The 24,237-nt window shown below is 41.0% G+C and overlaps 1 protein-coding gene across 1 annotated transcript in view; it reads right to left on the reverse strand.

The window, feature by feature from the left end:
* Positions 1 to 1,449: 1,449 nt before the first annotated feature.
* Positions 1,450 to 24,237, reverse strand: part of TMEM165 (transmembrane protein 165) — a 52,535-nt gene continuing 29,747 nt past the window's right edge. The window contains exons 4-7 of the mRNA XM_006898098.1: positions 14,347 to 14,522; positions 13,626 to 13,808; positions 2,924 to 3,029; positions 1,450 to 1,526 (exon numbers count right to left, since the gene is read on the reverse strand). Coding sequence (XP_006898160.1) covers positions 1,450 to 1,526; positions 2,924 to 3,029; positions 13,626 to 13,808; positions 14,347 to 14,522 — 542 coding nt within the window. The remainder of the gene's footprint in view (positions 1,527 to 2,923; positions 3,030 to 13,625; positions 13,809 to 14,346; positions 14,523 to 24,237) is intronic.

Below are 24,237 nucleotides of genomic sequence, written 5' to 3' on the forward strand. Positions count from 1 at the left end.
GGTTTTTTTTGCCCTAAGCCATAGCAGCTTAAGATCCTTCATGTGTATGTGAAAGCTGCACGGTGAATAAAAGACTTGAAAATAATTGAGGCCTCTGAACCATGGTGCTGGCAGAGTATTAAATATTCCATCGACCACCAAAAGAACAGGACTCTGCAGTGGTGCGGGGTGTAGGGAGGTGCACTGTTAACCTACCCAGTGGCTCAGTAGGAGGAAGATGAGCACTCTCCTCCTGTGCAATGTACTGCCTATGAGTCATATCTGACTTGACAGCAGCGAGTGAATGACCAAAAAGAACAAGCAAATCTGTGCTGGAAGAACTGCAGCCAAGGTGATCCTTAAGAGGCAAGAATGGTGACTGATTTTGGCCATGTTATCAGGAAGACTTGAACTTGTATTTTGATCATGGTACCAGGTCCCTGGAGAGGAACATCATGCTTGGAAAAGTTGAACTTCAGCACAGGAAGGGAGACTCGAGATGGGAGATGGACTCAGTGTTGTAAAGGACTGTGACTGCACAAGGTTTGCATCTGTTTACAGGGTTGCTGTGAGTCAGAAGTGACTCACTGGCACCTAACCACCACCACCTTAGAAAACTGATTAAATATGACAAGGATTTAGTATAATGCCTGACTTCTATTTAGCTATTTTAGCCATATCTCAAATACTTAATACATCCATTTTGAAAATGCTCTCCTTAAATATTACTACTTTGATAAACTTGTGTAACACAAGAAAAAAGCATTGGTCATACCACTTTTATTTACATTGTTTCTATGTTACATTGTTATTCAATATAGAAAAAATATGAATACATTCATAGTATTCTTTTTAATTTGGTAATTCCACATTGTCAAATATTGACTGTTCTTATATTGGGTTTTCTACCCAATTTTAAAGAGGAGGAATTGATCTGGTGAACAATTCTTCTTTTCTTGTTATTGGTATAACAGTAATATATTCTCTCTTTTTTAAAAGAACCTAGTTTTTAAAAGACTCAAATTGCTTACTATCTTAAGGAAACATTTTAAAACATAGACATTAATTCATTCTTCCACCAAGAAAAAAAATTTAAGGTAAGCACCTTAGAACACACCTCAGTGATCCAAGAGAAAATTTACACTCTTTATAAAGGGGTCAGTGCTAAAAGAAAATTAAGTGGTAGACCCCTATGTACAATGGTTCTGCATATACAAAAGACCATATTAACATATTTATGCAGGAGAAGAGAAAAATCCACACTTCAGAGAATCAGGTTTCTTTGAAAAAAAATCCATGTTGCTAATAGAATCAGTGATTATGTCTTCTGGACCTAAAACTCTCATAAATAGTTCAAACTCACAAATCAATGCTACAAAATACAGTCTTTTCTATCACTTTTAGTTATAATGTACACAATGTACAGAAAGGCAAAAGTTACCTATCTTTAAGTACAAATTGAACAGCTTGTTAAAAACCAGAATCAGGACTTATAAATAGTGCAGAAAATGCAAACGCCAAAAACACGAGGCCTCCTATGATTGTCACTAGAAGAAAAAAGAGAAAACGTTAAGGCAGAGTCTTAGGAACCACGGTGCTGCCCATTTCTCCTAAGTAAACCTGCAAACAAATTAGAGCCTGTTTGCACACCAAAGAACACTTTACATGCCTGGCTGTACTGTGAGAAGTAGTCCCTTCTCCAGCACTGTTTTCAGAAGGGACAGAGTTAAACTGATATTTCTGGCTAGCAAAGAAACTCTATGGTTAGCGTAGGGGGCATGCAGGAGGCAACACCACAATGGCTGGTCTATAAAGATTCTGGTATAGTCTGGCTGCCCCGCAGTCAACCAAATGACTGTAACTTTATGCCTTGTTTTCAGCAGGACTACAGTTTTTATAAAAAAAATAAAAGTATCCCCATAGCTACAACAATGAAAACATTTTCTGTAAGTCCAACTTACATGTACCAATGTATTTAAAAGGCTAAAATTCTGTGCTAGTTTACTTTTAATGCCAGAGAACCTCTCATGTGGAACTAATCAAGGCAGTCCAATTATAAAAATATTTGAATTTACATATTTCAGCTGCACAGGCTATAACTGCACTGCAGCTACCTTCCCTGCTGACAGTATGTTTATATTTTCTGATTTTGTCAAACTTTTGTTTTCAATTATATTTGTGAATATAGAGCAGTAACTTTTTTGAGAATGACCTACTAATTAATGGAAAATTAGATACATCCAAAAAGGCTCCTACTTAGTAACTAAGAATATAAATTTAATGTAAAGATTACAAAACAATTTTGTTTTTACCAACATTTACTATAATATTTCTATGATTTATAACTCATAATATTCTGTAATTAAAGGTTGTAATTAGGAAGGATTCTGCATGGTCTGACTTGGTAGGCAGTCAGGGAGGGAAGTTGGTGTGACACTGTGAGTTACTATAATGGGCGACACGAACCCTTATGACCCACTGAAGAGACTTGTGTTTATTCCTTCTGGGGTAACTAAGTTTTATTGTAACTATAGAGGAAATTTCTAGCAGAATCAGTAGATATGATCACCACTTAAGATTTCCCAGTCTTCCAGAACATATTCTTAAAGCCAAAAATTTCTACACAAAGATTGCTTTATTTTTAATATCCATTGACTAAGAAAATAAGTTGACCCAAAAAGCCACTTTGAATTCAATAATGCTTTGAAATCAATTTGTATTTCACTAACATCTACACATGAGGGAGGGGGAAATGGTTCACATTTGCAAGACTAGGGCACAACTCCAAGCCTTCAAGACTGCTGACAGTTTCCAGTCACAAAGACCAGGTACATTTTAGAAGTAAAAACATAAATAAAGTTATTCTCTTTTCTAAACTCCAGGGATTCCAACAAAAGTTTTTGCTTTATAATTTAAAAAAGAAACACAACATAAACCACCTTACCAGTTCTGACGGAGATTTTTTGGGCTATCATTCTTCCTCCAATGACTGCCAAGCCGGTGCATAAGCAGTGTCCCACTGTTCCTCCCACTGCTACACCATAGGGATCCTGCAAACAAGCACAACACACATTAATTCAAAATCAAAGAGGGAACTGATAACAAGAAGCACTGAAAACAGAAGTTGGCAACAAAACAGCAGAACACCATTCTAAAAATTCGTATGTGTGTGTGTGTGTGTGTGTGTATATAAATATAAATATTTAAGAATGTAATTCTACACTTGATGTTTGTTTTTTCTTTTAATGTACAACCAGAATTTAATAGATTGAGAAATTATGGTACATTCATTCACATTATGGAATACTATGCAATGCCCAGGAACTATGATTTTATAAATCACTACCTAACTTGAGAGGGACTGGAGAGCATTGTGCTAAGTGAATTAACTCATTTCCATAAGGACAAATACTGTATAAGACCTTTATTGCAGAAATAGGTAACTAGTAAAATGTGTATGAGGATCTAAGATGGGGGAGGGCACAGGGTTGAGGATGGGCTGGTGAGGGGAAATCATAATGTTGCACAATTTTATACACTTGATGTTTTAAAATAAGTTATTTAATGCAAATTTACAATTAGAACAAGACCTAAAGGGAAGGGGGCAAACTGAATTTAAGAAATCAAAGCAGTCTTAAGAAATGAAGCCTTTTAACCTTTGAGGAGTTGGTAAACTTTGGCTGAGCCCCTATTTTGTACCTACATGACAACTGCTAGGGAGACAATGACACTAGACAGTGCTTCCCTCAGGTATGATTTGATTCTATGAGAAAACAAAGACTTGACAGGAAGAATAAGAACCACCTGCCATCAGAGCACACCGGAGGCCTTGGATTTGGAGGATCAGTCAGTATTTCTGGAAGACAGCCCTGAAGGATGAGTTAACAAGGATTGGCTTCTACGCAGAAGGCACTGGCCAGCAGTGGGAGGCATCTGCAATGTTTCTATTTCTAGAGAACTAGAGTCACCACTGTAGAGTCCAGCTAGGTAGGTGAAGGGTCATGAGGGAACTTAATTACTGAACAGACTTGCTGCTGAGGCACTGATTTGTTTTTAGGCAGAGAGTAACAATGGACTTGTGCTTTGAAAGATAAGGAGCAAGACAGGGTGATGACTGGGAGGTTAGTGAGGTTGTGGCGGGGTTAGATGCTGTCAAGTCACTTGCAACTCTTAGTGACCCTATGTACAGCACCTCTGAGCTAGTCTCACTGACTCTGACACACCTAGCCCGACTGTCAGTCCATCTCACCCGGGGCCTTCCTCTCCTGTGCTGTGTGTCCATCTTTCCAAGCAAGATATCCTTACCCAAGGACTATTCCCTCCTGGTCACGTGCCCAAAGTATGTGAGACAGAGTTTCAAAATCCTAGCCTCCAAGGAGAAACTTGGGTTCACTCCTTCCAAGACAGACTTAATTGTTTTCTTGGTGGTCCATGATATGTTCAAGACTCTTCTCCAGCATCACAACTCAAAGGCATCATCTTCTATCATCCTTAGTCACTGGCCAGCTAGCTCGCTGATTCATAAGCAAGTAATTGCAAAGACCATGGCCTGGAACAGGCACACCTTAGTTTGTAGACTGACATCGTTGCTTCACAGTACTGTGGAGAGGTTCCTGACAGCAAATTTACCTAATGCAGTTTGTCTTTTGATTTCCTGACTGCTGGTACCAAGAGTGTTGATCATGGAGCCGAGCAAGCTGTAACTGTTAACAACCTCAATCTCTTCTATGATGAGACTCTTTTGTCTTCTTGATGTTGAACTTCAGTCCATACTGAAGACTGCAGTCCTCGACCTTCTGCAGCAAGCGCTTCAGGTCCTCCTCAGTTTCAGCAAGCAGGGTTGTGTCATCGGCATAATGTAGGTTGTTAATGTGTCTTCCTCCAATCCTGATGCCACCTTCCTCCGCATGAAGCGCTACTTTCCGAATGATCTGTTCTGCATACAGATTGAAAAGGTAGGAGACAGGACACTTCCCTGACACACTCCTTTCCTGATTTTGAACCATGCAGTGTTTCCCTTCTCTGTTCAAAGGACTGCTTCCTGGTTCAAGTATAGGTTTCACATGATGTGCTTAGTGAAGTAGCACAAGAAATCAAAAACAGAGAAAAGCAGAAGGAAATCCAAGGCAGAAGGAGAAGGAAAAAAGAGACCCTAGTGATGTAGTAAATTAAGAGCTGGGTTGGTAACTGAAAGGCAGGCTGTTGGAACCCACCTGCCACTCTGTGAGAGAAAGATGAGACAGTGCTCTCCTATTGACACAGCCTCAAAAACCATTACTGTAGAATGACTACAAGGATCCAGGAGGTGTAGGGGAGGGTGGAAGCAGAGGGATGAGTATGTGAAGGGGGATGGGGGCGGGATGAGGGAAATTGAAAGAAACCATGTATTCGACTTTTGTAAATAAACTAGTAGAAAATTAAAGAAAAAAAAAAAACCACACCAAAAAATCTGAAAGAAGGTCGCCACGAGTCACAACAGGCTCAGTGGCAATGGGTCAGGAGCTCAGGCAGAAGCCCTGGTGGGTGAGGCAGGCACCCTGGTAGCAACGTGACTAAAGGATCTGGCTTCTAACCAAAAGGCTCGAGCTCTGAACTCCGCAGCCATTCAGTGACAAAGATGAAAGAAGCACTTTATTTCCATAAAGATTTATAGCCCTGGAAATGCTGTTCTCTGCCCTATAGGGGTTGATATAAACTGGGATAGACAATAGTTGGTCAGTTTATGTTTTGTTTGTTTTTTAAAAAATTCTCAGTATAATAAAGGTCAAAGACTACAGACTACAAGTGTTGATAATGCCCAAAAGTGTAGAAAACAAAATGTCTTCACTGCCGTTTTGTGCTGTCAAGTTACTTGCGACTCATAGAGACACTATGTACAACAGCTCTGAACCCTGCTCTATCCTCAGCCAACCTTACTGTCTCGTACACACATATCCCCATCAACCCAGTCACTGAGTCAATCCATCACATCAAGGGTCTTCCTCTCCTGCACTGTCCCTCCACCCTTCATTGCATGACATCCCTCTCCAAGGACTGATCCTGCCATGCAACATGTCCAATGTATGTCAGATGAAGCTTCAGAATCCTTGCATCCAAGGCGCACCCTTTACCCTCTCCAGGATGAATCTGTTCTCCTAGCAGTCCATGGTATATTCAATACTCTTTTCCAGCACCACAGCTCAAAGGCATCAATTTTCCTTCTATCATCCCTAGTCGTTGTCCAGCTCTCTGATGCACAGCAAGTATCTGTGAAGAATAAGGCCTGGGTCAGGTGCACCTTAATCTCCAGACTGACATCATTACTCTTCAGTACTATAGAGAGGTCCCTGACAGCAAACTTTCCCAGTGCAATTTGTCTTTTGATTTTCTGGCTGCTGGTACCAAGAGTGTTGATTGTGGAGCCAGGCAAACTGAAGGTATTAACAATCTCAGTCTCTTCACCATCTATCTTGATGCTGCCAGTAAGGCCAATCAAGAAAACAAAGATAAATCATGATTTAAGAGGGAAAAGCCTTGATCTTAACAATTTCACTCTACTTGTATCAACATTGCCTGCGATAGCACCAGTCAGTAAATCAAAGTATTTGCACTGGGCAGATTGCCACAAAAAAATCACTGTGATGATTAACACATGCCTAACTCTGGTGGATGGTGAAGAGATTGAGACTGTACACACCTTTAGTTTGCTTGGCTCTGTAGTCAACAGTCTTGGCACCAGCAGCCAGGAAATTAAAAGGCACATTGCCATGGGAAAGTCTGCTGTTAGGGACCTCTCCAAAGTACTGAAGAGCAATGGTGTCTCTCTGGAGACTAAGGTGCATCTGATACAGGCTATGGTCTTCGCAATCACTTGTTATGCATCAGAGAGTTGGACAATGACCAAGGAGGATAGAAGGAGAATTGATGCCTTTGAGCTGTGGTGCTGGAGAAGAGTATTGAGAATACCATGGACTGCTAGGAAAACAAACAGATTTGTCCTGGAAAGGGTTAAACCGGTGGCTCTTTGGAGGCAAGGATTCTGAGGCTCCGTCTAATATACTTTGGGCATGTTGTGAGGAGAGACCGGTCCTTGGAGAGGGACATCATGCTTGGGAGGGTGGAGGGACGGCGCAGGAGAGGAAGGCCCTCTATGAGGTGGATTGATTCAGTGACTGGGATAATTGGAATGGGAGTGTCAGACACGGTGCGAATGGCACAGGACAGAGCGGAGTTTAGGGCTGTTGTACATAGGGTCACTATGAGTCGCAAGCGACTCGACAGCACGTAACAACAACAACTCTGGTGGCATAGTGTAAAAGGTATCAGACCAAAAACCAAAAGGCCAACAGTTTGGGCCCACTAGCTGCTGTGGGAATCCGAATATGACATTTAATACTAATAATAAACCAAATGCTATATATCAGGATATGAGGGAGACTTAATACCAACTAGAATTCACCCTGTGGCACTAAGGCATTCCCTAAGAGTCAACATTGTTCTCAGTTTGTACTTACTGAATCCCTCCCTCCTAAGATAAGTATAAAGTAAACAACAGAGAGGAACTTGGCCTTATCTACAAAACACTTCCCCATGATCACTTGTTTTTGATTTATACTCCCTTATGATTTTCCTTTGTTTAGCTTCCCTATGATTCTCAATAAAAACTCTGAAAGGCATGGCTTGAGGCCTTCAGTCATGGGAACTGCTGGCCCCCTGTCTTTTATGCTCTCTGTTTTATCTCATTCTTGGTAGTCTGTCTCATTATTAATAATTATAAAAATACTTTACCCTCGGCCTGCAACAAACTACAGCTTGGGATAAAGATGGATAATGTCTTCCTTTAAAGAGTTATAACCTTGGAATCCTCAAGATGGACTTCCCTGAGTTAGAAACCCTTTGACAGCAGTGGGCTTTGCTTTGATTTAACCCGCATGTTTTAATCACCTGATGCATACAAAACCATCCAGAAAGAAAGCAGGGAGGGAAAGTGATGCAACTGAATTGTGATGGCAAAAAATACTGAATCTATCAACTGCCAAAAAAATGAACAAATCCTTCTTAGAAAAACACACAACCAGAATACTGCTTAGAAATGAGGTGAGGAGACTTCAGCTTGCTTACTGTGGGGACACACCATCAAAAAGAGCAACTGTCAAAAAAGACATCATGTTAGATAAAGAGATGGGCCAGGGAAGGTGAGCACTGCTGAGACAGGCTGACACAAACCCAACCCTGACGCCTCAGTTATCTAGTGCTGCTGGGACAACAGTACACCGAGTCAGCTTCAAACAGATGCACTGCCGCCCGGTTCAGGAGGCCAGAAAGCACTCTTCTCAGCTTCTCATCCTCAGTGGTCAGAGCACATCATGTGGCCTGGCAGCCATCTTCTCCAAGCTGCCTGCTTAATCTGCTCTTTTAAATCTCTAGAGATTGATTTAAAGCACACTCCACAGCTAATCCTGACTCCGTAAGGAAAACTCACTTCTGTTAAGGAAAACTCACTGCCTATTGGAATTCCAGACACAGGTATAGAGATTAGGATTTACAACACATGCTCTAGGGGATGAGGGAGGATGGGCAATCTCCTCCCATGTAATTAACCACCTCTGAAAACCCGCTGGAGGGTCAGCTATGGATCGTTCCAACTCTACAGTACACAACACAACAACTCTAGGGGACACAATTCAATTCATAACCAGTAGGCTCAAACATTACAAGAATCCAGAAGCTCAGACAGAACTGGCCAGCCTTTTGTTCTATTTTATATAAAGCCACCATGGGCTGGAGCTGCCTCAACAGCAAATGGAGGAACAGGTGGAGGAGCAAACTCTCTTGCCATCCATTCTCACACAGAGCAACTCTACAGGACAGAGAAGTGCCACCGAGGGTGGTGGTGGTTAAGTGCCATCGAGTCACTTGAACGAACCTATGTACAAAAAGCCCTAAACCCTGCTCTGTGTCTCTGAAACACCTACCCCCATTACCACAGTCACTGAATCAATCCATCTCATCAAAGGCCTTCCCCTCCTGCGCTGTCCCTCCAACCCTCCCAAGCATGACATCCCTCTCCAAGGACTGGTCCCTCCTTCTAATATGTCCACAGTATGTCTGACGAAGCTTCAGAATCCTTGCCTCAATGGAGCAGCCTGGTTTCACCCTCTCCAGAACGAACCTGTTTGTTCTCCTAGCAGTCCATGGTATATCCAATACTCTTGTCCAGCACCATAGCTCAAATGCATCAATTCTCTTTCTAGCATCCTTAGTCATTGTCCAGCTCTCTGATGCACAGCAAGCAATTGCAAAGACTATGGTCTAGTCAGGCACACCTTAGTCTCCAGACTTAAGTTGTTGCTCTTCAGTACTCTGGAGAGTTCCCTGACAGCTGACTTTCCCAATGCAATTTTTCTCTTTATTTCCTGGCTGCTTGTACCAAGAGTGTTGACTGTGGAGCCAAATAAACTAAAACTGTTAACAATCTTGATCTCTTCACCATCCATAATGATGCTGCCAATTGGCCCAATGGTGAGAATCTTTGTTTTCTTGATGTTGAGCTTCAATTCATACTGAAGGCTACAGTCATTGACATTCTGCAGCAAGCACTTCAGGTCCTCCTCAGTCTCAGCAAGCAAGGTGGTGTCATCTACATAACTAGAAGGCTGTAAATATTTTTGGGAGCAGACTGCCACATCTTTCTCCTCCAGGGCTTAAATCACTGACCTTTGAGTTAGCAGCTGTGCAATTAACCACTGCACCAGAGCGCCTTAGTAAATTAAATGATCATGCTCACAGGCTCACTGCCACTGAGTACGTCCCACAGGACAGGGTTTCAGAGGCAGTGAGTATTTAAGTGAACAGACTGCCTCATCCTTCTCCTGCTGGAGTGCCACCAGGTTCAAACTGCCAACCTTCTCATTAGCAGCCTCTCTTAACCCACTGTGCCACCAGGGATTCCAGTGGTAAAAGAGAAATAAACAATAAAGGCTATGAAATGGGGAGGGGAGAATCAAGGATGTGGCACTAAGTTTCTCCAGCTTGAATGATTTATGCTAATACCAATTTGATTTTTTTTTTTTAATGCACAAGAAACAATGGTGAGCAGAGTTAAAAGTGGTGAAATTCGGGAGTTGAATGTTAAGTATGCTACGGGATCCAGACAACACAATCATGAAGAAAAGTTAAATTCAAGACATGGCAGGTGAGGCGCTCAAAGGAGACTGACATAGGGACTGAGCACTGTGCATCCCACAAGGACCCACAGTGGCTGCTCCAACAGTGGAGCAACTCAAAGCACCAGGTGTTCACTACCTGTGCTGAAATCGTTAGATTCCAGTGAGGTTAGGCAGGAGAGGAGTACCAACTTGTTCCCCTCGCAGTCAAGAAGCCAAGATTAGACAAAGGGAAGGAGATAGTATTTGGAAAAGAAGTAGATTGCAGGCAGGGGAATGATTTTTAAAAATAAGAAAAACTAGTGAATGCTAAAATGCTCATAAAATGCACCTGAGAAAAAAGAAAAGATCTAGGCTGGTAGGGGGTGAGGGGGTAACTGAAATCAAGAATTCAAGAGAGAAGGGGTTCTGCTGTGATGAGAAGAGTGGGAGGTGGGTTTGTCTGCTGTAAGAGAAAGCAGTATTTGGGGAAATCTGGAGCAAAGTAGAAATGGGTGAAAACATCAGTGAGGCTATTCTTCTCAAATTGTACTGTATAGCTTACAAAAATGGTACACCAAAAGATGGTTTCCTTTCATTTGAAAGTGCTATTTGAAAAAGTACTGGCTTAAATAAAATTAAAAGTTCATTTGTTTTTCTTAGATGCCATCAAGTCAGTACGACTCATAGTGACCCCGTTTCAACCGCTCTGAACCCTTTCCTATCCTGTGTCAAACTATCTCTGACACACTTGATCCCACACTGCTGTAGTCAATAGGTCAATCCATTCAGTTGAGGGTCTACTCTCCTCCGCTGTGCTCCACTTGGCAAATGTGATACCCTTCTCCAAGGAATAGCCTCTCTAGCAACATGCCCAAAGTATGCAGACAAAGCTTCGCCATCCTTGCTTCTAAGAAGCAACCTGGCTTTACCCTCTCCAACACACACCTGTTCTGCTGGCTGTCCCACGACAGTCAGTACTCTCCTCCAACAACATAGTTCTGAGGCATCGAGTCTTCTTCTATCATCCTATGCACTGTCCAGCTCTCACATGCATAACAATTAACTGAAAAGACAATGGTCTAAATGAGGTGGACCTAGCCCCCAAATTAGCAAAGGCCCTTTACTACCTGAGGATTTATATACTGAGTCTTCAAGGATCTATCATCTGCCACATTTATTTGACCCTGAAGCCTCTTTTCCTTCCCTCCTCCCAATACCCATTACTATCTCCACAGACTCGAAACCTAATTTGAGAAAAGAAGCGGAGTTAAAACTACAGACTAAAATGAGCTTAGATTAATAAAAAAAAAAATCAGACTGTGAAGGGAACAAAATCAGAGAACCATTTATCTCTGGCCTGGAAGACAGTTAATTATGGCTCTCCGAGCCCTCAAAACTCTATATGGTTCACACAGTAGCCCACAGAAATGAACCTGTTCCTTCACGGTGGCCTATTTTCAAAGAGTTAGAAACAAATCAAGCTTGTCATCTGGATTTTACCATCTAAAAACCTTCACTTAGTAGCTATTAAATAATAGTGAGATTAATTCATTAAGATCAAGAAAGGCTGACACATAGCTGCAGCATTCCATTCTAAGTCTAAATCCATGAATAGTAACAGACATCTCAAACAAAATGTTTACTATTTCCTTCAAAATGAATGTTGTTGTTACGTGCTGTTGAGTCGCTTGCGCCTCATAGTGACCCTATGTACAACAGTCCTAAACCTTGCTCTATCCTGTGCCAATCGCACTGCATTTCCATACTTGAAAGCTCTACCAGTTGCCCTCTCTGTTAGTCTACGTGTGTTCTGTTGTACATAGGGTTTTCAGAGGCCTGCTATTTCGGAAGTGGATGGCCAATCCTTCTTCCTAGTGTGTCTTAATCTGAATGTTCAGATTTAGAGGAGTATCGAGAGATAAGCAGTTTATAAAAATATGAACGTTTCATGAATAGGCATGTCAATCCTTGCGCAGGGGCCATGCTAATCTTCTCTGTATCGTTCCAATTTTAGTATATGTGCTGCCGAAGCAAGTACTCAAAATGAATCAAGACTCTAAAATTTTAAAACTTTAAAAAAAAAATAAATAAGGAGTACTTAACAATTACAAAAGGGAGCCCTGGTGGTAAGTGATAAGGAGCTGCACTCACTGCCAGCCCAAAGGAATATTGTTCTAATCCAACAGCTGCCTGCAGGAGAGGGATGGAAAATCTCCTCCTGTGCAATTTACTGCCTCTAAAAACCCGCTAGAGGGTCAGCTATGGGTCCATTCCCACTGCATGGTACTGAAAAACTACAGCAGCATTATGAACATAATTATAGGAGAAAAATCTACAAGGCAAATAAGGAAATCTCAGTTCTAGCCCTTGCTCCTGCCACCAACTAATTTCTATCACTGGACAGGTCACCTCACCTGAGCATCAGGTTCTTAATCAGTAGGGCAAATACAACAACTCAATGATCTGAGGTCTCTTCTATTTGCTATTCTGAGGCTACAACTTCACAAAATTTTTTTTTATGTTTTTTTTTTTAATTAATTTCAATGAACATTTACAGAGATTTTGGATTTCCATCCATTCATTGTTGCACTTTTCTCCAGCAAAAATTTTATAAACAGAAACAAAGCACCCAAAAAAAAAAAAAACAAAGCACCCACAGTAGTGGTACCATTAGCAGCACTGTAAACATTTCTAGTTCCTGAAGCCTTTTGTTCATTGTACATCCTTTAAAAATAAACCTCTTATAAGTTACCTCATTAGTTTTTCATATCATTAAAATAATGTTGAGTAATTTCATGAGCTTCCAACATTTGTACCTCAGGGAACAAGTACTCCTCTGCTGGACGTGGAGGTTGTTCCTAACTTTCCACAAAGTTGCAATAAATACAAGTAAGCTTTGCTTAAGGCCTCAATTTTTTTCTTAGCATAAAAGAATCAAGAACCAAAAGATATACACTGGTAAGGCTTTAGGATTTATATCACCAAACTGATCTCTAATAATAATACACCAAGTTTATAGCCTCAACAAATATGTGAAGGCAAGTTCTGAGAAAAGAAAGAAGACCAAGCTGAAAAGACAATTGCCATGATATAGTATCAGCAAAACTGAGGGGGAGGAGTCCGCAAAACCACTGTAGCACCCAGATGCTGCTATGGACCATCAAGCTGGGCCTGACTTGCACCTCGCCAAACTTCCTTTGGGGTTTCAGAGGCTGTAAACTGCCTCAAAAGACAAGAGGAGACGGGTCACCCTTCTGTGGAGCAGCTGCTGTACTGGAACTGCCTGCCTTTGGATTGGCAGCACAACTCCCACAGGGCCCCCAGAGCTCCCTGTAGGAACTGGCAGAAGGGGTTAATTCTGGAGCACAGCAGGACTGTCAGATCTAAAGCCAATGACCAAGCAGTGGAAACCATCCCGTGCGCCATGGTGAAACTGTTCAGAATCGTCTGGAACACTAGGACACAGGTTGTAGGTCTACTCCTGGTAGGAAAAGCCATCTTCCCTCAGTTCTCACTTACCTCTCTTGCTGCCAAGACGATTGTAGTTAGTTGAGAGCGATCACCCCACTCTGCTAAGAATGTTAATGTAAGAGCTTGAACGAAGATGGGTGAAATAAAATTCTGCCACCTTTTCTGAGGTATTGTGGTGTTTGTACCAGTCTCAACATCTCCTGGTCCATTTAAGAGTTTAGTTCGCTGAAGCTTAAAAACAAAAAAAATTTTAAAAAATCAATGAGCTTAATCTCAAAATAGCAAGAAAATCACTTAATCTTTTTAGATGTTTAAATTATGTGGAATATGCACCCACAGGAAATAAACTAGGAGCCCCAACCAGCCCTTGAACCTCTAGTTTCATCGTGGAACAAACATTATTTTCTTAATTCTGTTCCTCCCTAACAAAAGAAATCAAACTATATTACTAATTACTTACTATTCTAGATGATGGAAAGAAATATGTAACATGATTATAAAACACAGTGAGTACTTCTCAGCAGCACATAACTAGTGTAATTACCGAACCTGATTAAACCCGCTCTGTATCCACTCTCAGCTACCTCTCTCCCCGACAGTCACAGCAGCTCTCACAGAACGGTGTCTCAGCTAGCTGTCAGAAAGAAACCTGGGAAAACTAGCCAGGCGACACAGAGAGCAGAGGCAGGGCCACTGAGAAATCTCCACCTTGTGCTCACTCTTAGCTCAGTGCCTTTTGGTTCAGATATTTAGCACTGCAGTGACTTACTTCTTCATCTTTCTTCTTTATTTCTGCTTGGACTTCTTCTAGTTCCTCTTGACCCTCATCCGGACTCATCTTTAAGCCTTCCCGAAGCATTCTAATCCCAAAAATGGCAAACAGGGCAGTTGAAACATAGTACGTATACACCCTGGGGATGACTGTGGTGGCATAGCCAAATAACACTGGAAGACAAGACAGTGCAACAGTAGACCCGGTTAATCACCACGCATCACAGCTGCCAAGGGCACAGTCTGCGTCAGGATGCAGAACTAGGCATTCTTTCCAAAGAAACACGTTTCACATGAGCAGCTAATATAGGGGCCTGAAATCATTCCACTTACTTTCATATATGACTTCTGCACAAGCACATAATTATTTCCTCAATATAAAGAAGAAAAAAGCATAAAGATAAACTCATTTAAGACTTTACATATTATATTTTTGTATTACTGTGCCAAGTTATACTCTCAGCAAGTACGAGAAGACTTAAGAAACAAAGTTGAGGCGAGCTTTGGTGGCCTAGTGGCAAGAAGGTCGTATTGCAATCCCAGAAGTGCACGGTTCAAATCCACCAGATGCTCTGCTGGAGAAGAAGGAACAATCTCCTCCTGTACCAGTCAGATCTGATTTGACGGTACACACAACACACACAAAATAATAAAATAAAAAGAAAAAGTTGCTTCCTTAAAAAAAAAGTATTAAAATAAAAAAGTTACTAAAATAAAAAAAAAAGAAACCAAGTTGAGAAGGCAATTGCTAAATACCATTTTGACAAAACTGAAGGAAAACATGGCCCAAAGAATATTCCACCATATTGAACTTCTAGGTCTTAACAAGTCAATGGTCCAGTTGGAGAGGGCATCTTTCATCAAAAGGGACCTCGTGATAAGATGTTTTATTTAGTTTCCTCCTAAGATACTGAACTCCCTTCCCTTAAATGATGAAGGACCTGGGAACTAGATACTCCATTTATGCCCCACATAGACACCATTTTACGTTTACACACACAGGGGTACTTTTTGTGACACTTCAAATTTAAAAATTCTGCATCAAAGAATCATAACAAGCTTCTCATATTCAAATTCTGCACCTTTCTAGTTATCTCTGTGTATCTAAGGAGAGAAAAGCATTCTTGGGAGGTGAAAGATGACTAAGCATTTGACTAGCCAAGAGGCTGGTCATTCAGATCTACCCAGGCGTGCCTCAGAAGAAAGGCTTGGCAGTCTATTTCCAAAACAGGACTGCCATCAAAACCCCTACGGAGCACAGAACATACTTCCCTGCTACACACAAGGTCATCATAAGTTAAAATCAACTTAAAATCAACTCAATGGCAACTGGCTTGGGATTTTGGTCTTTGAAAAAAATTATAACTTCCTATAAATACAACACTCTTGGCACCAGTAGCCAGGAAATTAAAAGGCGCATTGCCATGGGAAAGTCTGCTGTTAGGGACCGCTCCAAAGTACTCAAGAGCAATGGTGTCTCTCTGGAGACTAAGGTGCGTCTGATACAGGCTATGGTCTTCACAATCACTTGTTATGCATCAGAGAGTTGGACAAAGACCAAGGAGGATAGAAGGAGAATTGATGCTTTTGAGCTGTGGTGCTGGAGAAGAATACTGAGCGTACCATGGGCTGCTAGGAAAACAAACAGATTCATCCTGGAAAGGGTTTAACCAGACGGCTCCTTGGAGGCAAGGATTCTGAGGCTCCATCTAACATACCTTGGACATGCTGTGAGGAGAGACCGGTCCTTGGAGAAGGACATCATGCTTGGGAGGGTGGATGGGAGGGTGGAGGGACAGCACAGGAGGGGAAGGCTCTCTATGAGGTGGATTGATTCAGTGACTGGGATAATCTGGATGGGAGTGTCAGAGACCGGGTGACTGTCACAGGACAGAGCAGAGTTTAGGGCTCTTGTACACAGGGTCACTATGAGTCGCAAGCGACTCGACAGCACAGAACAACAACAACATAAATACACGGAAACATTTACAACATCTTACCAGACTTTCCTACTAATACAACAGATAACAACTATTTAAAGGTATTTGGGAGAAAAAAACATCAGAACCAAACTGGACTTGGACCGACATGAAGAACCCAAATCCAAACAGTGAACTGCACATATCAGTAAAATCAACTCTGTAATTAAAAGTTAAAAACCATGAGAAGTCCAAAGGGTAGTACAACACCTATAAAGTTATGCAATTCCTTCTACTTCACCAGCACTTTTTATAAAATAGGAACAATATCTATAAATCTGCCTGAACATGAAATGTGTAACACAAACACAAACTATTTTTCCTACTTCATTATACTACAAAATTGAAAAGCAGTCTCAAACAGATAAATGTATCCCAAGGCACCAATTTTCCCTGCATCATGATTCACAGTAGTCAGAAGGTGGAAACAGCTCGAGTGTCCATCCATGGATGAATGGATGAACAAAATGTGGTATATACCTACAGACAGGGCATTATTCTGTCACGAACAGAAACCTTGACAAATGCTATGACAAGGATAAACTATAAAAAACTGCTAAGTAAAATAAATCAGAGGTAAAGGGGCAAATAGTGTATGCTCCCACGTAGACAAATTGTCTAGAATGAGCCAGTGTACCAAAAGGATGATTGACTTGCAGCTATGGGGACTAGAGAAAGGAGGGAATTCCTATACTGTTTGGAGTGACCAACAACCTTGACAATAGATACTGGAGACTGTAGCATAACTTGGTAAATACAATGTAACTTAACAGTACACTCAAAAATTACTAAAATAGCCACTTTTAATTGTACACACACTCTATTTGTTGCACATCTACTTAGCATTTACTATCTGGACACTGTACTTACAACAATAGAAAAATATGCTGCCAACCTGAAGACTATGCTGCATCTCAGGAGGTGTGTCTGCCAGTAAAGCATGATGAGCTGAGCTGGTAAGTCAAGCTGTAACAGCTTTACGTTATGTATCAGCTTGCCTGAGCAAGGCTTCTCAGTGGTTTGGAGCGATGTGGTCATCTTCTATATTCATATAATTAGCTAGTCTTTAAAAAGTGAAAAGCTGTTGTACATATTTTAAAATAAATTTAAAAATTAAAAAGACTTTAGGGAGTAAAGATCATGTTTAGCAATGTAGCAACCTCTATATATCTATATCCATCTATGTCTGTATTGTGTAAATGTACACGACAGGGAGCTCTGGTGGCCTAGCGGTCAGGAACTGCACTGCCAACCTGAAGGCATGCAGTTCAAACCCACTAGCTGCTCCATGGAAGAAAGATGGACATCTGCCCCATGTGTTTAACTGCCTCTGAAAACCCACTGGAGGGTCAGTGATGAGTCAGTTTCGACTCAACATCGCATAGCATAATCACCACCAGTGCAATTACAGCTTTGGAAATGAACGAAGGGTCAGTCATGAGTCAGAACTGAGCCGACAGCATTAAGAGATATGGGTTTACATAATCGTATTTATAGATATATGAAAATGGGTGCAATGGGTCAGTTATAACTCGATGGTACACAACAAGAAGTTGCTGGTAGCTGGAACGTCCCCAGAGGTGCCTCAGAAGACAGGTCTGGTAATCAGCTTCCAAAAGGTCACATCCTTGAAAACTTCATGCTGCATTCATGGGGCTGCCTGGAGTCAGCATCAACTCAATGACAACTAACAACAACATAAGGTACATACACTAAATATATACACTAAGTATATTTTATATATGTGTGTGTGTGTTTATTTACTTACTTACTTACTTACTTACTTACTTACTTACTTATTTATTAAATGTACACACAAAGAAGCAGCTCTGGTAGGCCAGGCCACAGGGAGCTGTGCTGCTAAGCCCAAAGACAGAGCATCTCAGTGGTGGTTCACTAGGCAGAAGAAGGGTGGGCTGTCTCCTCCTGCAGAATTACTGCCCTGGAAAGCTGATGGTCAACTATGTTACAATGGACATGACAGCAATAAAAGGTGCGGATTTCCATAACTGTATTATACAGACAGATAAGAATGTGTGCTGACACAGATGCTAAACTAAAAAACAGCCTAACATGTTTAGTAACAGGGAAGCTTTAGTAAAATTATACAAATAATTTGGCAACTATTTTATTTTTGCAACTTTGTAAATTTAAAAGTATCTTCCTAAAAGAGCTTTTTAAAATTTCAAAATGAAGAACAGCAAATCTTTTTTTTTTACCATGATTTCTAACATTCTTTATTTTTAAATTTATTTTAAAGAAACTTTAGAGAGACTTTGGATTTCCATTCATTTATTGTTACACACTTTCCTCCCTGCCCACCTCTCCCCCTTAATTTGCTTTTCTAAAAAAAAAAAAAAATTCTTTCACTGTTACAAAATCCCTCCCCCTAGTCCACTCTACTATGTGGCTTTCATTCTGGACTCTTGTCATGACAATAATATCTAATCATATCTTCCTCCTAAATAGTTCTCTCCCTCATCTGTTTCAATGCAGTATACATTATTTATCCCCTCTCAGTTTCCCCAACCCTGATGTCAGTCCCACTTTACAACAGTGGCACTATGCAGTATTTGTCCTTTTGTGACAGAGATATTTCACTCAGTGTAATGTCCTCTATGGTCATCCATTTTGCATATTTCATGAGCTCCTTGTTTTTCAATGCAGCGTACTATTCCATTGAGTGAATATACCACAGCTTCTCTATCCATACTTCTGTTAATGGGCACTTGGGTTGTTTCCAACTCTTCACTATTGTGAACAAAGCCACAATAAACATGGGTATCTTTTTTCATCTCTTAAGATTAGTTTTCTTTTCTGTGCAAATAGGGAGCTCTGGTGGCGTAGTTCGTAGGGAGTTGCACTGCTTACCCAAAGGTAACTCCCCTCTGGTGGTTTGAATCCACCAATGGCTCTGAAGGAGAAAGATGGGCAATTCTCCCCCCACTCTCATCCCATGAGATTTACACCTCAGGAAACCTGATAGAGGGTCAGCTATGGGTTGGATTTGACTTGCTGGCAATGAGTTTTTGTAGGCTGGTAGTTTGGGTTTTGTTTTTTGTTTTTTTTAATTGTCAAACTTTTCTAGTGCCTTTTACATTTCTGCAGGGACAGCACCTACGGGAGCTCTGGTGGCACAGTAATAAGGAGCTATGCTGCCATGCCAAAGATAAGTGGTTCTAATCCACCAGATGCTCTGTAGAAAAAGATGGACAATCTCCTCCTGTGAAATTCAACTGCCTCTGGAAGCCCACTAGTGGTCGCTATGCATCGGTTTCAATTCAGTGGTACACAACAACAACCATAAATGTAGGCAGCAAAAGACTATTTATAGTCATCATGAGCCTTCTTTTCTTCCCCCTGCCTACTCTTTCCTCAAGTCTTCCCTTTGGGATCCTTCTGTTCTGGGAACAAGGTGACAGGTCTTTAAGCAAGTACTTCATATCAAGTCAACACACATCTATTCATGTATTGACCCATCTACACCTTGACAATGTTGAAGTTTCAAGAAAAATACCTGGAATAAAGACCTGGAATAAATCAATACTATTAAACTGAAAACATTCAGCAAGGACATTAGTATGAGGGTGAAAATAGGCCAAGGATAAAGTCATGGAGAACATCAATATTTATGTACGAAGAACTATTTCCAAAAGGAGAATTCTTATATTATGGTATCATTAAGAAGCAGTAACTCTGCATGCAAACTCTGTGAAGGCAGACTTATTTAACAGAACCTTGTCCATTGCCTAGTGGGTAACGAGTTGCACTGTCAACCCAAAGACAGGCAATTTGAAGCCACCAGTTGTCCTGTGACAAAAGAATGGGCAACGTCCTCCTGTGTGGTTTACAGCCTCTGAAAACCTGCTGGAGGGGTGGCTATAAATTGGTTATGACTCAACAGCAATGGGGTATTTTGTTGTTTCAATGATGTGAGTGCAAATGAGAGACTACAGGGAATAAGGAGTGAAAAGAGAAGGTAATGAGAAACAGACATAACAGTAATACTGTAACTATAAGGTAATACTGTCATCATCCTTGTCTTAAAATAGCCCAGAGTCCAGGAAAATCCTCCCAAATGAGGCGTTGAGCCATCTCTAACCCCAAAAGTGTGGTCTGCACCTGCCCTCGTCACCCCTGTCCACAACAGATGCAGATTAACAAGAGCACGCCTCTAGGATACATGGAAATGTTCCAAGCATACTTTTCAAAGTATTACTTTTTTTAAAGTAATCTTTTTAAAGAATTCCTTCTCACAAGTTCAATTTCTATTGAAACTCACCTGCCTGAAAATGTGTGTGTTAAGGAGTCATGCACGGTCTCCCTTTTCACATCCTTTCTCCACACTTGCCCTTTGCCCACTTTACAAACATCCCTTTTCTCCAGCTTTCTATGGTGCACTTCTGCGCTGTGCAGATAAATGCATACATTTCCATACACAGTAAATCCAAATAAGTAACACACACATCAAATGATGTCAAAGACTGACCCAGCATGTCCAGACGTACACTACACAGGCATGTCCAGACGTACACTACACAGGCTTTCTGACATTTCCTGAAATGAATTTCACTCTTATTCAATAACCTAAAAATATTCTTTTTGAGCACATTTACATAATAATAGCACAAACCATGGTGAGGGAGTCATGGACGGAGTTTGACAACACACTTATCTTCAGAAAATAAGTCACTAAAGCTGTGAGTTTGCTTTGGGGCAGTTAGGATGGGACTGGGAGTGGTAGGGCGAGTGGCAGAGGTCTTTCCATCTTGCTTTTAAGTCAGGTGCAGGGTCAGGAGGGGGCTGTGCTTAGGCCACCAAAGGTCAAGCACAGAGGCATGAGCAGAGCCCATTCCTGGGTTCCCCAGGGCCAGCCCTTGGTGAAGCTGGGATGTAGTGAGCTTATTTTTCAAAATGGCTTTCCCAGGTCAGCCATTACCTTTGCCTTTGCTCAGAGGGTTGAGTGGAAATATGCAACAGTGTGTGTAAACTCTTGCTGATTGGAGGGTCAGCCTTGCCACCCAGCCAGGTTTCAACTGAGCAGATTTAGAGGCAGAAGACAGGACTCTGGTTATCACAAAGAAAGAAGGGAAGGCAGCTCAGATCCTTCAGGGCCAGTGAGTCCTGCACCAGTCTGCCTGGGACCTCGGCAGGATCAGTGGCAGCACAGCAGCCGTGGGGAACCCTAGACCTACGTGAAAGAGCTGACCTGGAACTGCTAACCCAAGGAGCCAGAGTTAGGGGCCTTGTTCTAAGCTGACAGGAGCACTGAGGGGTGGTGCGTAGATGCCATAACAGGGAGGACTAAGAAAGCTCTGCAACACTGACCCAAAATAGCAGGAAGGCTGAAGGCCAAGGGGCCTGCGAGTATGCGCAAGAAGCTATCCTGACATGAAGTGTATCCTCTTTCCAAAATGAATTTTACTGGTAACATTCCTAACAAGCCCTATAATTTTGAGCACGGTTCTCTTAGCTGTGGGTAGCCACTGCAATGGATTAGTGGACCTAGCAAGAAAATACCAAGAGCCCGTAAAGAACAGTTAATATCTGAATTAATTATTAGACATTGAGTTTTAGACAGCTGATTGTTAGAAATAATACAAGTAGGTGCCAGGAGTGTGAAAACATATCTGACCTCATGGGAACAGATTTATGCTGTGGATGTTGGTAGGGACAGCTGGTAGGGATAGTTCCCCTTGTGGAGTTAGGGGTGTCAGACCTGGCTGCCTTTAGGCTGCCTGTGTTCTATTTATGGAAGCGACATAACAGGCGGCTGCAGGTAGAGATGCATACTGTCCTGGCCTTGCAGGGCCCCCAGGGGGCCAATCAGAGTTCTCCAAGTTAGTGACACACTACCCTCTATGCTTGGGGCATGACATACTACAATTTTTTCAAATGAAATAATCCAATGGCATAAATACACTGAAAGGAAGAAGATTTTCACTTTTGACAATTTCCCAACATATCTAGCTAAATAAGGTATTTCTAAATGAAAGACTAACGTATATAAGAACAGTCATTTGATAAATTTCAGGAAAATTAAGTAGAATACCTGATGGTTTTCAATTCTCTGCTTTCAACTAAATCCATGCAGGCATTAGCTGATAAATAATTAAAAATCATTCTTTATGGCAGACCAGTATATCATTTTGGCACATAATTTTGGAGTAGAAAGAACTTAGTGACACGGTTATAACAAAATTCCTTCCTGTCTAGTTATTTATGTGAATAAAGCTGAACAGCATTGACAACTATTAAAAAAGGATCAGAATTCATGCTAAGCCTTCATCATTCTAGCAATATTTAGCCATGAGCATATAAACCAGTTTTTAAAAAACAGCACATCCATCACCTCATTGAAATACATTTCCAATTGTTAAGATGTTTTATTTAAATTTATGATCTATTTTGCTTTTGATTAACTGTGTACTTATAATAACCAAATCCTAAAAAGAAGAAAAAATTAGTATCTAGAGACTCAACAAAGGAAATTCTCAACCATGCTAGAATTTAATGCTACAAAATTATACGCATATTATCACTACAAATAGAAGTTGGTGTGCAAAGCACTTTTAAATAAAAAGTTATTATCATTAGGATAAAATTCTATAGGTAAATTAAAATTAAAGGAGAAAAAGAACAATGTAAATTTTCAAAGATGTTATTTATGTTTGGTTTAACTGATGATGGAGACGGTGGGCATTAAAGTGCTAAGAGTATTGAGATTCTATGGGTAGATGTAAAAGAATACTGCAACAGTTTTATTTTACACATATACCATTAACAAGTTTCTTGGTAACTTCGTAAACATAAGATGAAAAACTTAAGATGTCAACTTAAATGTAAACTGCATTTCAACTCACTGCTGTCAAGTACTACAACCCTCCTCCAGTTTCCAAGGCTGTAAATCCTAATGGGAGGAAACTGTCCAACTTCTTCCTGTGGAGCCTCTGGTGGACTCAAACCACCAAAGACATGCAGCCTTTGGGTTGACAGCACAACACACTGTAAGTCCACCATTAGCGAAATGCATAATCTCTCAAAATTATCTTACAAAATATACAAAGAAAAGATTTAAAGACCACTGATGAAGACTGTTCTTTCAAAAAGTACAGGTGTCACCACAAGATAAGCAATCCAATTGAAAAATGGGCACAGAATATGAACAGACACTTCACCAAAGAAGACATTCAGATGGCCAACAAGCACATGAAGAAATATTCAAAATCCATAGCTCTAATAGAGATACAAATCAAAACAACTTGAGAGATCAGCTCACCCCAGTCAGAATAACAAAATTTAACAGAACAGCAAGCAACAAATTCTGGTGAAGTTGTGGAGAAACTGGAACCTTTATTCACTGTTGGTGGGAGTGTAAAATGGTGCAACCACTGTGGAAAGCGGTATGGCACTTTCTCAAAAAGTTGCAAATAGAGATACCATTTGACCCAGCAATTCCTCTACTAGGAATATACCCGAAAGAGACCATAACTGACATCCAAGCAGATATGTGCACACACGTTTACTGCAGCTTTATTCACAATAGCAAAGAGCTGGAAACAACCCAAGTGCCCATCAACAAACAAATAGATAGAGGAGCTGTGGTATATTCACGCAATGGAGTACAATGCATTAAAAAGAAGAAACTCATGCAATATTATACAAAATGGGTGACCCTGGAGGACATTATGCTGAGTGAAGTATCTCAATCACAAAAGGACAAATACTGCATAGTGCCACTGTTGTAAAACAGGACTGACATAGGGGTTGGGCGGAGACTGAAAAAGACTGCATTGAAACAGATGAGGGAGAAAACTGTTGAATAGGGATATGTGATTAGGTATTATTGGCATGACTGGAGTCCAGAATGAAGACTACATAGTGGAGTGGACCTGGGGGGAGGGATTGTA

The sequence above is a fragment of the Elephantulus edwardii genome, unplaced genomic scaffold, assembly GCF_000299155.1.
Source record: "Elephantulus edwardii isolate Elephantulus edwardi_28Jun2011 unplaced genomic scaffold, EleEdw1.0 scaffold00220, whole genome shotgun sequence".
NCBI lineage: Eukaryota > Metazoa > Chordata > Mammalia > Macroscelidea > Macroscelididae > Elephantulus > Elephantulus edwardii.